Source organism: Falco naumanni, chromosome 4 (assembly GCF_017639655.2).
Source record: "Falco naumanni isolate bFalNau1 chromosome 4, bFalNau1.pat, whole genome shotgun sequence".
Taxonomy (NCBI): domain Eukaryota; kingdom Metazoa; phylum Chordata; class Aves; order Falconiformes; family Falconidae; genus Falco; species Falco naumanni.
Genome location: NC_054057.1, coordinates 113,345,211 through 113,360,513, shown reverse-complemented (window position 1 = coordinate 113,360,513; position 15,303 = coordinate 113,345,211). Strand labels below are relative to the sequence as shown.

General features: G+C 52.7%; 1 protein-coding gene and 2 long non-coding RNA genes across 3 annotated transcripts; all 3 read left to right on the top strand.

The window, feature by feature from the left end:
• The first annotated feature begins 2,079 nt into the window (after positions 1-2,079).
• On the top strand, positions 2,080-2,486 carry LOC121087707. Its single transcript, XR_005827708.1, has 3 exons — positions 2,080-2,106; positions 2,232-2,351; positions 2,462-2,486. It is a non-coding gene; the product is annotated as an uncharacterized LOC121087707 (long non-coding RNA).
• Positions 2,487-2,491: 5 nt separating this feature from the next.
• Positions 2,492-3,532, top strand: LOC121087699 (casein kinase I-like). Its single transcript, XM_040593015.1, has 3 exons — positions 2,492-2,557; positions 2,726-2,874; positions 3,398-3,532. Exons 2-3 carry the CDS (start codon positions 2,740-2,742, stop codon positions 3,527-3,529), a joined length of 267 nt encoding a protein of 88 aa, XP_040448949.1. The 5' UTR covers positions 2,492-2,557; positions 2,726-2,739; the 3' UTR covers positions 3,530-3,532.
• A 3,096-nt stretch (positions 3,533-6,628) lies between these two features.
• On the top strand, positions 6,629-7,036 carry LOC121087706. Its single transcript, XR_005827707.1, has 3 exons — positions 6,629-6,656; positions 6,782-6,901; positions 7,012-7,036. It is a non-coding gene; the product is annotated as an uncharacterized LOC121087706 (long non-coding RNA).
• The last annotated feature ends 8,267 nt before the right edge of the window (positions 7,037-15,303 follow it).

The window sequence follows — 15,303 nt, the reverse complement described above, 5'->3', positions numbered from 1 at the left end:
AGCCGCCGGCCTGAGCCGCGGCAGCGGCTGACTGGAAGCGCCCTGCAAGTCTTACGTGGGTATCGCTGCCGTGCATGTTGTCTGCCTGTCTGCCGACCGTCCTGCCTCTTGTTCTGCTGGGGTTATTCCTTTGGGTAACGCGTTGGGCTCCGATGGAGTGCATCCTGACTTCCTCCTGACCCCTGCGAGACGTTTCCGGTGTTTGCCTTCCTCGTGAGTTTCTCACAGGGCCTCGGCTTGAGCGCGTGAGAGAGTGCGGAAAGCTGTCAGCCTTGTCAGAAGAGAGCGTGAGCCAGCAAGCGCATCGTGGTGCTTCGGGACCAAGCTGATACCGCAGGCATCCGTCTTTTGTTTGCGAAAAGGGATCGCGAGGAAACGTGCCGGTGTCGGAGGGGGAAGAGGTAGGAGGCAGCTTTCAACCACTTTTAGGCTTAACTCCTGTGTTCCTGAGGAACGGGGGTTCTTGGGCTTTGAGGGGTATTGCTTTTGGCTTTTTGCCTTAAAGCTCGTCCTCCGTCACCGACTGTCTGGCGTGCGCCGAGGCCGCTGCTTAGGGAACGGTGGCGGTCCAGGCTGTGTGCGTGCCGAGCGGGTCCTCGAGGCTATAGCTGTATTCTACCCTTAAAAAAAGCTTTCCCTAATACCGTGCTTCCGTTTAGGACCGCAATTTTCCTCGAGTTCCCCCCCCACCTCAGGGGTGATTTTCCCACACACCTGCAGGCAGCAGGACTAACGTCATCTCCTTTTGCCCGCTTGGGCTCGGACTAAAATCCCTTCCCTGGCTATTCTTTAGCTTGTACAGCCTCTTTGAGCCTTCCCTCGGGCCTGGCTGATGGTCCCTTTGCCATTTCCACCCCGTTCACAGCAGCGTGAGTTTCGGGTACCGACTATGTCAACGGATTTCAGCTGCACGACAAACCTGCTTTTTTTGTCAATTATATTAAACTCAGCCTTTTAATTGCTTTCGAAGGGAACTACAGGAGATCCTGTCGGCGTGGTGGCCTAGCGTAAGCGATGATGGAAAGGCGCATCGGATGTGACCTCCGTGTCAGCTCGGCTGTGCCTCAGACAGACTGCCTTTGGCACTCCGTGGCGTGCTGCGCAGCTCCGGAAATTAACGGTAGGGGAAAAAAAATGGGCGAAAATGACAGTCACGTAGAAAACACGAGTTGGGAAGAAATGCTATACGTGAGGGCTTTCCGTTGAGCGAGGCAGCTGATCTTGCTTGTGGATCTTTGGGGTACGAGCCTGATGCCGAGCAGCTCGTTTTTCATGTTGACGTGCCTGGAGTTGTTTTCAAAGGGATGGAAGAGAAGCTTATGAAATAGGATAGGTTACTGAGTCTTCCTAAAACGCTCACGACAGTTATGTATAAAGCCGAAGCGAAGGACGAGGGGAATAAAGTTCTGTGCTTTCTATAGTAAATACTGGTACGCTTAAAAGTGATCTCCGTGCAGGGTCCTAGTTGTTTCTGTTTTAAAATCAGAAAGAAGTTTAAGAAGTCTCAGCGGTTAGTCGTGCGGGAAATAAATGGCTCTTCCGCAAAAAATTCCACGGCAGCAAGGCTCTTTGAACGATTCTTCTCGCAATCGATTCCGACTACAGCCAGTTCATGGTTTAATGTCGAGGTGTATGCTTGCTCTCCTCTAAAGCAGTATTTCATTTGCATTTCAGTCCTGTGGGTCATGACAAATTTGGGAAGAACCCGAAGGAAACTTTTCATCCTGGGACACAGAAGGTAGGAGGCGAGTTGTTTTTTGGGTTTTTTTTTTTTTTTTTTTTTTGAGTGGGGTTTTTTTTTTTTTGTTTGTTTTGTTTTGTGTTTGGGTTTTTTTTTGGTTGGTCGGTTGTGGCTTTTTATTCTTTTCTGGAAAAATAAGTCGTTACGTAGAAATGCTAGCGGTTTGTTTCTTTCTGTAGCAGGATAATAATGAGGAGTAGAGTTACAGGTAGAAAATCGGCTGTCTTTATCAGTTGAAGTGGCTACTTTGAAATTGAACAAATACAGGAGTACATTAACGGGGGGGTTTGCGCTGTGTCTTCGGTACCGGTGTGCTAAAGATGTTGTTTTGTTTACGGGATTTATTGGCTGTCGAAGAGCAAGAGGTAAATGTAAACTTTTCACTCCTAGCACTCGCTCGGTGACGTATACCGACTTAGATATCAATTGCTTATCGCAGTGAAAAACTGCGGCGTTTCTGTGCAACGTCTGAGATCGAAAATCATTTCAGGCACTGGCATAACCTCTCATACTAATAGATGACCAACTTTAGTAATGTCATCAAAAAATCGTAATCTGTGATGGAAAGCAGTGTATGAGGTATCTGCTACTTGAGCATGTAATGGAGCTGGTACGAAGCGTATGTTGCCGTGCGTAGGTCGTATACAAAAGATGTATATAACAGTCCTTAGAGGAGTCCTTGTTTGAGGTCTTTTGTTTGATTGTCTGTTTGTCCTGTAGTTTTTGGTTTTCTTTCTCCGGGACCTGTGAATTTTGAATTTGGAGTCCTGCATGCTAAGGATGGGCAGCTTACAGATGAGGAAACGTTCGGCGCCGGTGAGTTTTTCACCTTTGTCTTGGCTGAGGGTTGCATAAGATGTTGAGCTTCACTGCGAGTACAAACATTCACGGTCCTGACCCTCTTAGACTTCGTCTTGGGAGCCTTGAAGGCTTGTATACCAATCGAATCGTTACACTGAATAAACCGTTTCTTTTTTTTTCTAGGGGGCGTTCCCAGAATGAAGCGGTGTGGAGCTGAAGGGGACTACGATTTCACGGTGACGGAGCCATTTGGACCGAGTCTTGAAGATCCCTTCGGTGTTTGTTCAAGGAAACTTAGTCTCGAGACAGTCCTCTTGCTCGCTGGCGAAACGGTAGGAAACTGCTTGGTTGATCTTGACGGTGCAGTCTGTTGGAAAATAAAGATTCCTTGAGAGATCGGAACCACATACGTTGTTTTCTCTGATGTAAAGGTGAACGGGCCTGTGTCGTTCAAGAAAGACTCAACGTTGGTTTTGTTTCTCTGAAACACAAAGTGCCCCATCTAAAGTGATTACAGAGTCTGAATTGATTTTTAAAAAAGCAGAGACTCGTGCCGTTTGCAAACCGCCTGTCGCACTGCTCAAAGACAAAAGACGTTCACCCGAGAAAGTTTTTGGAAAGGAATGTCAAATAGACGTGGGGAAAGAGCTGGAGAGGTTTATGTATTGTCTGTCGAATTACCTTCTCTTTAATGCCCTTACATTTTACAAGAAAAGGTTTCATTGCCTCTTTTATCGTTAAGACAATGTTGCTGGTGTTTTGATAAGGAAAAAAAAAGTGTATGCCCTGTCTCTCGAGTGATTCTTTTGTTTTTTCTTTTTTTTTTTTTTTTTTTCTTTTTTCTCTTTTCTCTAGACTGGTCGAATTGAATATGTTCACTGGAAGAACTTGATCCAGCGAGATGTGAAGCCGGGCAACTTGCTAACGGGCCGTGGGCAGAGTTCCCTTCTCGATTCCATTCGTATAATAAAGGGTGCAGTCTGTTAGCTAGACTGGCTGCAGTACCGAAATTTTTTCGCCAGGCGGCAGCAGTTGCGCCGCCCTGCAGAGTAAGGGCAGCGCATGCGCAGGACCGGGCTTGAAGCCAAAGGGGGCGGGGTTTGGGGGCGGCGCTGCGTGCGTATGACGCAATGCCGCTTCTGCGCATGCGCAGAAGGGGTACTGGCAAAACTAAGGGCAGCGCATGCGCAGTGCCGGCTTGAAGCCAAAGGGGGCGGGGTCTCCGGCGGCGTCGCATGCGTATGACGCAATGCCGCTTCTGCGCATGCGCAGAAGGGGTACTGGCAAAACTAAGGGCAGCGCATGCGCAGTGCCGGCTTGAAGCCAAAGGGGGCGGGGTCTCCGGCGGCGTCGCATGCGTATGACGCAATTCCGCTTTTGGCCCGCGCGCAGAAACGGCTTGACCCCTAGGGGCGGGGGCTTCGGCCTCGCACGTACGGGCTACGCAGACGGCCCCGGAAGTGGGGTTCATTTCCAGCCCGCGCGGCGCGCCGGCGCGCCCGTGGCGGTGCGGAGCCTTCGCCGGGAGCCTGGAAGACTTTCGGGCCGGGTCGTGCGGCGGCACGCTGGGTGAGCGCTCGGCCTGAGGGCGGCCGGGCGGGCGGGGGGCCGGCGGGCAGCGGCCGGGGGGGGGGGGGGGGATGTGGCGGGCCGGCGCTCGGCCGCGGCGGGGAGCGCCTGGTGCCGGCGGCGGGGCGGGCTGAGGCGGGCGGCCCCGGCCCGGGGACCGGCGGGGCTGCCGGCCGTTCTCGCCTCCCCGGCAGCGACGGTGGTCAGCGGGCTCCTCACGGTGCTGCCTATTTTGGGGCTGGTTTTTTTTTTTTTTTTTTTTTTTTGTGTCTGGGGGCTGCGCCGCTACCTCAGCGCGGAGGCGAGGAGGGGCGGCGGGGCGGCCCCGGTGGGCGCCACTTGTGGCGGCCTGGGGGGGCCCGGGGTGTGGGTGGGGTCGGCCCGCGGCGACCTGCCGCCCCCCCCCGCCGCCTCTGGGCTGCCCGGGCAGCCGCCGCAGCTCTGCGCGGGGCTTTGTCTTTCCCCCAGCCGCCGGCCTGAGCCGCGGCAGCGGGCTGACTGGAAGCGCCCTGCAAGTCTGACGTGGGTATCGCTGCCGTGCATGTTGTCTGCCTGTCTACCGACCGTTCCTGCCTCTTGTTCTGCTGGGGTTATTCCTTTGGGTAACGCGTTGGGCTCCGAATGGAGTGCATCCTGACTTCCTCCTGACCCCTGCGAGACGTTACCGGTGTTTGCCTTCCTCGTGTTTCACAGGGCCTCGGCTGTCGTGTGCGGAGAAGCTGTCAGCCTTGTCAGAAGAGAGCGTGTAGCCAGCAAGCGCATCGTGGTGCTTCGGGACCAAGCTGATACCGCAGGCATCCGTCTTTTGTTTGCGAAAAGGGATCGCGAGGAAACGTGCCGGTGTCGGAGGGGGAAGAGGTAGGAGGCAGCTTTCAACCACTTTTAGGCTTAACTCCTGTGTTCCTGAGAACGGTTCTGGCCTTTGAGGGGTTTGCTTTTGGCTTTTTGCCTTAAGCTCGTCCTCCGTCACCGCTGTCGGCGTGCGCCGAGCCGCTGCTTAGGGAACGGTGGCGGTCCAGGCTGTGTGCGTGCCGAGCGTCCTCGAGGCTATAGCTGTATTCTACCCTTAAAAAAGCTTTCCGTAATACCGTGCTTCCGTTAGGACGCAATTTTCTCGAGTTCCCCCCCCACCTCAGGGTGATTTTCCCACACACCTGCAGGCAGCAGGACTAACGTCATCTCCTTTTGCCCGCTTGGGCTCGGACTAAAATCCCTTCCCTGGCTATTCTTTAGCTTGTACAGCCTTTGAGCCTTCCCTCGGGCCTGGCTGATGGTCCTTTGCCATTTCACCCCGTTCACAGCCAGCGTGAGTTTCGGTACCGACTATGTCAACGAATTTCAGCTGCACGACAAACCTGCTTTTTTGTCAATTAAATGAAACTCAGCCTTTTAATTGCTTTCGAAGGGAACTACAGGAGATCCTGTCGGCGTGGTGGCCTAGCGTAAGCGATGATGGAAAGGCGCATCGGATGTGACCTCCGTGTCAGCTCGGCGTGCCTCAGACAGACTGCCTTTGGCACTCCGTGGCGTGCTGCGCAGCTCCGGAAATTAACGGTAGGGGAAAAAAAATGGGCGAAAATGACAGTCACGTAGAAACACGAGTTGGGAAGAAATGCTATACGTGAGGGCTTTCCGTTGAGCGAGGCAGCTGATCTTGCTTGTGGATCTTTGGGGTACGAGCCTGATGCCGAGCAGCTCGTTTTTCATTTGACGTGCCTGGAGTTGTTTTCAAAGGGATGGAAGAGAAGCTTATGAAATAGGATAGGTTACTGAGTCTTCCTAAAACGCTCACGACAGTTATGTATAAAGCCGAAGCGAAGGACGAGGGAATAAAGTTCTGTGCTTTCTATAGTAAATACGGTACGCTTAAAAGTGATCTCCGTGCAGGGTCCTAGTTGTTTCTGTTTTAAAATCAGAAAGAAGTTTAAGAAGTCTCAGCGGTTAGTCGTGCGGGAAATAAATGGCTCTTCCGCAAAAAATTCCACGGCAGCAAGGCTCTTTGAACGATTCTTCTCGCAATCGATTCCGACTACAGCCAGTTCATGGTTTAATGTCGAGGTGTATGCTTGCTCTCCTCTAAAGCAGTATTTCATTTGCATTTCAGTCCTGTGGGTCATGACAAATTTGGGAAGAACCCGAAGGAAACTTTTCATCCTGGGACACAGAAGGTAGGAGGCGAGTTGTTTTTTGGTTTGTTTTTTTTTGTTTTGTTTTTTTTTTTTTTGAGTGGGGTTTTTTTTTTTGTTTGTTTTGTTTTCTGTTTGGGTTTTTTTTTTGGTTGGTCGGTTGTGGCTTTTTATTCTTTTCTGGAAAAATAAGTCGTTACGTAGAAATGCTAGCGGTTTGTTTCTTTCTGTAGCAGGATAATAATGAGGAGTAGAGTTACAGGTAGAAAATCGGCTGTCTTTATCAGTTGAAGTGGCTACTTTGAAATTGAACAAATACAGGAGTACATTAACGGGGGGGTTTGCGCTGTGTCTTCGGTACCGGTGTGCTAAAGATGTTGTTTTGTTTACGGGATTTATTGGCTGTCGAAGAGCAAGAGGTAAATGTAAACTTTTCACTCCTAGCACTCGCTCGGTGACGTATACCGACTTAGATATCAATTGCTTATCGCAGTGAAAAACTGCGGCGTTTCTGTGCAACGTCTGAGATCGAAAATCATTTCAGGCACTGGCATAACCTCTCATACTAATAGATGACCAACTTTAGTAATGTCATCAAAAAATCGTAATCTGTGATGGAAAGCAGTGTATGAGGTATCTGCTACTTGAGCATGTAATGGAGCTGGTACGAAGCGTATGTTGCCGTGCGTAGGTCGTATACAAAAGATGTATATAACAGTCCTTAGAGGAGTCCTTGTTTGAGGTCTTTTGTTTGATTGTCTGTTTGTCCTGTAGTTTTTGGTTTTCTTTCTCCGGGACCTGTGAATTTTGAATTTGGAGTCCTGCATGCTAAGGATGGGCAGCTTACAGATGAGGAAACGTTCGGCGCCGGTGAGTTTTTCACCTTTGTCTTGGCTGAGGGTTGCATAAGATGCTGAGCTTCACTGCGAGTACAAACATTCACGGTCCTGACCCTCTTAGACTTCGTCTTGGGAGCCTTGAAGGCTTGTATACCAATCGAATCGTTACACTGAATAAACCGTTTCTTTTTTTTCTAGGGGGCGTTCCCAGAATGAAGCGGTGTGGAGCTGAAGGGGACTACGATTTCACGGTGACGGAGCCGTTTGGACCGAGTCTTGAAGATCCCTTCGGTGTTTGTTCGAGGAAACTTAGTCTCGAGACAGTCCTCTTGCTCGCTGGCGAAACGGTAGGAAACTGCTTGGTTGATCTTGACGGTGCAGTCTGTTGGAAAATAAAGATTCCTTGAGAGATCGGAACCACATACGTTGTTTCTCTGATGTAAAGGTGAACGGGCCTGTGTCGTTCAAGGAAAGACTCAACGTTGGTTTTGTTTCTCTGAAACACAAAGTGCCCCATCTAAAGTGATTACAGAGTCTGAATTGATTTTTAAAAAGCAGAGACTCGTGCCGTTTGCAAACCGCCTGTCGCACTGCTCAAAGACAAAAGACGTTCACCCGAGAAAGTTTTTGGAAAGGAATGTCAAATAGACGTGGGGAAAGAGCTGGAGAGGTTTATGTATTGTCTGTCGAATTACCTTCTCTTTAATGCCCTTGCATTTTACAAGAAAAGGTTTCATTGCCTCTTTTATCGTTAAGGACAATGTTGCTGGTGTTTTGATAAGGAAAAAAAAAAGTGTATGCCCTGTCTCTCGAGTGATTCTTTTGTTTTTTCTTTTTTTTTTTTTTTTTTCTTTTTCTCTTTTTCTCTAGACTGGTCGAATTGAATATGTTCACTGGAAGAACTTGATCCAGCGAGATGTGAAGCGGGCAACTTGCTAACGGGCCGTGGGCAGAGTTCCCTTCTCGATTCCATTCGTATAATAAAGGGTGCAGTCTGTTAGCTAGACTGGCTGCAGTACCGAAATTTTTTCGCCAGGCGGCAGCAGTAGCGCCGCCCTGCAGAGTAAGGGCAGCGCATGCGCAGACCGGGCTTGAAGCCAAAGGGGGCGTGGTTTGGGGCGGCGCGGCGTGCGTATGACGCAATGCCGCTTCTGCGCATGCGCAGAAGGGGTACTGGCAAAACTAAGGGCAGCGCATGCGCAGTGCCGGCTTGAAGCCAAAGGGGGCGGGGTCTCCGGCGGCGTCGCATGCGTATGACGCAATGCCGCTTCTGCGCATGCGCAGAAGGGGTACTGGCAAAACTAAGGGCAGCGCATGCGCAGTGCCGGCTTGAAGCCAAAGGGGGCGGGGTCTCCGGCGGCGTCGCATGCGTATGACGCAATTCCGCTTTTGCCCGCGCGCAGAAACGGCTTGACCCCTAGGGGCGGGGCTTCGGCCTCGCACGTACGGGCTACGCAGACGGCCCCGGAAGTGGGGTTCATTTCCAGCCCGCGCGGCGCGCCGGCGCGCCCGTGGCGGTGCGGAGCCTTCGCCGGGAGCCTGGAAGACTTTCGGGCCGGGTCGTGCGGCGGCACGCTGGGTGAGCGCTCGGCCTGAGGGCGGCCGGGCGGGCGGGGGCCGGGCGGGCAGCGGGCCGGGGGGGGGGGGGATGTGGCGGGCCGGCGCTCGGCCGCGGCGGGGAGCGCCTGGTGCCGGCGGCGGGCGGGGCTGAGGCGGGCGGCCCGGCCCGGGACCGGCCCGGGACCGGCGGGGCTGCCGGCCGTTCTCGTCCTCCCCGGCAGCGACGGCGGTCAGCGGGCTCCTCACGGTGCTGCCTATTTTGGGCTGGTTTTTTTTTTTTTTTTTTTTTTTGTCTCTCGGGGCTGCGCCGCTACCTCAGCGCGGAGGCGAGGAGCGGCGGCGGGGCGGCCCCGGTGCTCGCCACTTGTGGCGGCCTGGCGGGGCCCGGGAGAGGGAGGGGTCGGCCCGCGGCGACCTGCCGCCCCCCCCCGCCGCCTCTGGGCTGCCCGGGCAGCCGCCGCAGCTCTGCGCGGGGCTTTGTCTTTCCCCCAGCCGCCGGCCTGAGCCGCGGCAGCGGGCTGACTGGAAGCGCCCTGCAAGTCTGACGTGGGTATCGCTGCCGTGCATGTTGTCTGCCTGTCTGCCGACCGTTCCTGCCTCTTGTTCTGCTGGGGTTATTCCTTTGGGTAACGCGTTGGGCTCCGAATGGAGTGCATCCTGACTTCCTCCTGACCCCTGCGAGACGTTACCGGTGTTTGCCTTCCTCGTGTTTCACAGGGCTTCGGCTGTCGTGTGCGGAGAAGCTGTCAGCCTTGTCAGAAGAGAGCGTGTAGCCAGCAAGCGCATCGTGGTGCTTCGGGACCAAGCTGATGACCGCAGGCATCCGTCTTTTGTTTGCGAAAAGGGATCGCGAGGAAACGTGCCGGTGTCGGAGGGGGAAGAGGTAGGAGGCAGCTTTCAACCGCTTTTAGGCTTAACTCCTGTGTTCCTGAGAACGGTTCTGGCCTTTGAGGGGTTTGCTTTGGGCTTTTTGCTTTAAGCTCGTCCTCCGTCACCGCTGTCGGCGTGCGCCGAGCCGCTGCTTAGGGAGCGGTGGCGGTCCAGGCTGTGTGCGTGCCGAGCGTCCTCGAGGCTATAGCTGTATTCTACCCTAAAAAAAGCTTTCCGTAATACCGTGCTTCCGTTAGGACGCAATTTTCTCGAGTTCCCCCCCCACCTCAGGGTGATTTTCCCACACACCTGCAGGCAGCAGGACTAACGTCATCTCCTTTTGCCCGCTTGGGCTCGGACTAAAATCCCTTCCCTGGCTGTTCTTTAGCTTGTACAGCCTTTGAGCCTTCCCTCGGGCCTGGCTGATGGTCCTTTGCCATTTCACCCCGTTCACAGCCAGCGCGAGTTTCGGTACCGACTATGTCAACGAATTTCAGCTGCACGACAAACCTGCTTTTTTGTCAATTAAATGAAGCTCAGCCTTTTAATTGCTTTCGAAGGGAACTACAGGAGATCCTGTCGGCGTGGGGGCCTAGCGTAAGCGATGATGGAAAGGCGCATCGGATGTGACCTCCGTGTCAGCTCGGTGTGCCTCAGACAGACTGCCTTTGGCACTCCGTGGCGTGCTGCGCAGCTCCGGAAATTAACGGTAGGGGAAAAAAAATGGGCGAAAATGACAGTCACGTAGAAACACGAGTTGGGAAGAAATGCTATACGTGAGGGCTTTCCGTTGGGCGAGGCAGCTGATCTTGCTTGTGGATCTTTGGGGTACGAGCCTGATGCCGAGCAGCTCGTTTTTCATTTGACGTGCCTGGAGTTGTTTTCAAAGGGATGGAAGAGAAGCTTATGAAATAGGATAGGTTACTGAGTCTTCCTAAAACGCTCACGACAGTTATGTATAAAGCCGAAGCGAAGGACGAGGGAATAAAGTTCTGTGCTTTCTATAGTAAATACGGTACGCTTAAAAGTGATCTCCGTGCAGGGTCCTAGTTGTTTCTGTTTTTAGAATCAGAAAGAAGTTTAAGAAGTCTCAGCGGTTAGTCGTGCGGGAAATAAATGGCTCTTCCGCAAAAAATTCCACGTCAGCAAGGCTCTTTGAACGATTCTTCTCGCAATCGATTCCGACTGCAGCCAGTTCATGGTTTAATGTCGAGGTGTATGCTTGCTCTCCTCTAAAGCAGTATTTCATTTGCATTTCAGTCCTGTGGGTCATGACAAATTTGGGAAGAACCCGAAGGAAACTTTTCATCCTGGGACACAGAAGGTAGGAGGTGAGTTGTTTTTTGGGTTTTTTTTTTTTTTTTTTAGTGGGGTTTTTTTTTTGTTTGTTTTGTTTTCTGTTTGGGTTTTTTTTTTTTGGTTGGTCGGTTGTGGCTTTTTATTCTTTTCTGGAAAAATAAGTCGTTACGTAGAAATGCTAGCGGTTTGTTTCTTTCTGTAGCAGGATAATAATGAGGAGTAGAGTTACAGGTAGAAAATCGGCTGTCTTTATCAGTTGAAGTGGCTACTTTGAAATGGAACAAATACAGGAGTACATTAACGGGGGGGTTTGCGCTGTGTCTTCGGTACCGGTGTGCTAAAGATGTTGTTTTGTTTACGGGATTTATTGGCTGTCGAAGAGCAAGAGGTAAATGTAAACTTTTCACTCCTAGCACTCGCTCGGTGACGTATACCGACTTCGCTATCAATTGCTTATTGCAGTGAAAAACTGCGGCGTTTCTGTGCAACGTCTGAGATCGAAAATCATTTCAGGCACTGGCATAACCTCTCATACTAATAGATGACCAACTTTAGTAATGTCATCAAAAAATCGTAATCTGTGATGGAAAGCAGTGTATGAGGTATCTGCTACTTGAGCATGTAATGGAGCTGGCACGAAGCGTATGTTGCCGTGCGTAGGTCGTATACGAAAGATGTATATAACAGTCCTTAGAGGAGTCCTTGTTTGAGGTCTTTTGTTTGATTGTCTGTTTGTCCTGTAGTTTTTGGTTTTCTTTCTCCGGGACCTGTGAATTTTGAATTTGGAGTCCTGCATGCTAAGGATGGGCAGCTTACAGATGAGGAAACGTTCGGCGCCGGTGAGTTTTTCACCTTTGTCTTGGCTGAGGGTTGCATAAGATGTTGAGCTTCACTGCGAGTACAAACATTCACGGTCCTGACCCTCTTAGACTTCGTCTTGGGAGCCTTGAAGGCTTGTATACCAATCGAATCGTTACACTGAATAAACCGTTTCTTTTTTTTCTAGGGGGCGTTCCCAGAATGAAGCGGTGTGGAGCTGAAGGGGACTACGGTTTCACGGTGACGGAGCCGTTTGGACCGAGTCTTGAAGATCCCTTCGGTGTTTGTTCGAGGAAACTTAGTCTCGAGACAGTCCTCTTGCTCGCTGGCGAAACGGTAGGAAACTGCTTGGTTGATCTTGACGGTGCAGTCTGTTGGAAAATAAAGATTCCTTGAGAGATCGGAACCACATACGTTGTTTCTCTGATGTAAAGGTGAACGGGCCTGTGTCGTTCAAGGAAAGACTCAACGTTGGTTTTGTTTCTCTGAAACACAAAGTGCCCCATCTAAAGTGATTACAGAGTCTGAATTGATTTTTAAAAAGCAGAGACTCGTGCCGTTTGCAAACCGCCTGTCGCACTGCTCAAAGACAAAAGACGTTCACCCGAGAAAGTTTTTGGAAAGGAATGTCAAATAGACGTGGGGAAAGAGCGGGAGAGGTTTATGTATTGTCTGTCGAATTACCTTCTCTTTAATGCCCTTGCATTTTACAAGAAAAGGTTTCATTGCCTCTTTTATCGTTAAGGCAATGTTGCTGGTGTTTTTATAAGGAAAAAAAAAAGTGTATGCCCTGTCTCTCGAGTGATTCTTTTGTTTTTTCTTTTTTTTTTTTTTTTTTTATATTTATCTCTAGACTGGTGGAATTGAATATGTTCACTGGAAGAACTTGATCCAGCGAGATGTGAAGCCGGGCCGTGGGCAGAGTTCCCTTCTCGATTCCATTCGTATAATAAAGGGTGCGGTCTGTTAGCTAGGCTGGCTGCAGTACCCAATTTTTTTCGCCAGGCGGCAGCAGTAGCGCCGGCTGCAGTACCCATTTTTTTTCGCCAGGCGGCAGCAGTGGCGCCGCCCTGCAGAGTAAGGGCAGCGCATGCGCAGACCGGGCTTGAAGCCAAAGGGGGCGGGGTTTGGGGCGGCGTCGCATGCGTATGACGCAATGCCGGTTCTGCGCATGCGCAGAAGGGTTACTGGCAAAACTAAGGGCAGCGCATGCGCAGTGCCGGCTTGAAGCCAAAGGGGGCGGGGTCTCCGGCGGCGTCGCATGCGTATGACGCAATTCCGCTTTTTTCCCGTGCGCAGAAACGGCTTGACCCCTAGGGGCGGGGCTTCGGCCTCGCACGTACGGGCTACGCAGACGGCCCCGGAAGTGGGGTTCATTTCCAGCCCGCGCGGCGCGCCGGCGCGCCCGTGGCGGTGCGGAGCCTTCGCCGGGAGCCTGGAAGACTTTCGGGCCGGGTCGTGCGGCGGCGCGCTGGGTGAGCGCTCGGCCTGAGGGCGGCCGGGCGGGCGGGGCGGGCGGGCGGGGGCCGGGGAGGGGGGGGATGTGGCGGGCCGGCGCTCGGCCGCGGCGGGGAGCGCCTGGTGCCGGCGGCGGGCGGGCTGAGGCGGGCGGCCCGGCCCGGGACCGGCCCGGGACCGGCGGGGCTGCCGGCCGTTCTCGTCTCCCCGGCAGCGACGGCGGTCAGCGGGCTCCTCACGGTGCTGCCTATTTTGGGCTGGTTTTTTTTTTTTTTTTTTTTTTGTCTCTCGGGGCTGCGCCGCTACCTCAGCGCGGAGGCGAGGAGCGGCGGCGGGGCGGCCCCGGTGCTCGCCACTTGTGGCGGCCTGGCGGGGCCCGGGAGAGGGAGGGGTCGGCCCGCGGCGACCTGCCGCCCCCCCCGCCGCCTCTGGGCTGCCCGTGCAGCCGCCGCAGCTCTGCGCGGGGCTTTGTCTTTCCCCCAGCCGCCGGCCTGAGCCGCGGCAGCGGGCTGACTGGAAGCGCCCTGCAAGTCTGACGTGGGTATCGCTGCCGTGCATGTTGTCTGCCTGTCTGCCGACCGTTCCTGCCTCTTGTTCTGCTGGGGTTATTCCTTTGGGTAACGCGTTGGGCTCCGAATGGAGTGCATCCTGACTTCCTCCTGACCCCTGCGAGACGTTACCGGTGTTTGCCTTCCTCGTGTTTCACAGGGCCTCGGCTGTCGTGTGCGGAGAAGCTGTCAGCCTTGTCAGAAGAGAGCGTGAAGCCAGCAAGCGCATCGTGGTGCTTCGGGACCAAGCTGATGCCGCAGGCATCCGTCTTTTGTTTGCGAAAAGGGATCGCGAGGAAACGTGCCGGTGTCGGAGGGGGAAGAGGTAGGAGGCAGCTTTCAACCGCTTTTAGGCTTAACTCCTGTGTTCCTGAGAACGGTTCTGGCCTTTGAGGGGTTTGCTTTGGGCTTTTTGCCTTAAGCTCGTCCTCCGTCACCGCTGTCGGCGTGCGCCGAGCCGCTGCTTAGGGAACGGTGGCGGTCCAGGCTGTGTGCGTGCCGACCGTCCTCGAGGCTATAGCTGTATTCTACCCTAAAAAAAGCTTTCCGTAATACCGTGCTTCCGTTAGGACGCAATTTTCTCGAGTTCCCCCCCACCTCAGGGTGATTTTCCCACACACCTGCAGGCAGCAGGACTAACGTCATCTCCTTTTGCCCGCTTGGGCTCGGACTAAAATCCCTTCCCTGGCTGTTCTTTAGCTTGTACAGCCTTTGAGCCTTCCCTCGGGCCTGGCTGATGGTCCTTTGCCATTTCACCCCGTTCACAGCCAGCGCGAGTTTCGGTACCGACTATGTCAACGAATTTCAGCTGCACGACAAACCTGCTTTTTTGTCAATTAAATGAAGCTCAGCCTTTTAATTGCTTTCGAAGGGAACTACAGGAGATCCTGTCGGCGTGGGGGCCTAGCGTAAGCGATGATGGAAAGGCGCATCGGATGTGACCTCCGTGTCAGCTCGGTGTGCCTCAGACAGACTGCCTTTGGCACTCCGTGGCGTGCTGCGCAGCTCCGGAAATTAACGGTAGGGGAAAAAAAATGGGCGAAAATGACAGTCACGTAGAAACACGAGTCGGGAAGAAATGCTATACGTGAGGGCTTTCCGTTGGGCGAGGCAGCTGATCTTGCTTGTGGATCTTTGGGGTACGAGCCTGATGCCGAGCAGCTCGTTTTTCATTTGACGTGCCTGGAGTTGTTTTCAAAGGGATGGAAGAGAAGCTTATGAAATAGGATAGGTTACTGAGTCTTCCTAAAACGCTCACGACAGTTATGTATAAAGCCGAAGCGAAGGACGAGGGAATAAAGTTCTGTGCTTTCTATAGTAAATACGGTACGCTTAAAAGTGATCTCCGTGCAGGGTCCTAGTTGTTTCTGTTTTTAGAATCAGAAAGAAGTTTAAGAAGTCTCAGCGGTTAGTCGTGCGGGAAATAAATGGCTCTTCCGCAAAAAATTCCACGTCAGCAAGGCTCTTTGAACGATTCTTCTCGCAATCGATTCCGACTGCAGCCAGTTCATGGTTTAATGTCGAGGTGTATGCTTGCTCTCCTCTAAAGCAGTATTTCATTTGCATTTCAGTCCTGTGGGTCATGACAAATTTGGGAAGAACCCGAAGGAAACTTTTCATCCTGGGACACAGAAGGTAGGAGGTGAGTTGTTTTTTGGGGTTTTTTTTTTTTT

Excerpts from the sequence above, each read along its gene's own strand:
- LOC121087699 (XM_040593015.1), top strand. The coding sequence starts at position 2,740 with ATGAAGCGGTGTGGAGCTGAAGGGGACTACGATTTCACGGTGACGGAG. Across the intron at positions 2,875-3,397 it reads TCTTGCTCGCTGGCGAAACG|ACTGGTCGAATTGAATATGT; the intron begins GTAGGAAACTGC and ends TCTTTTCTCTAG.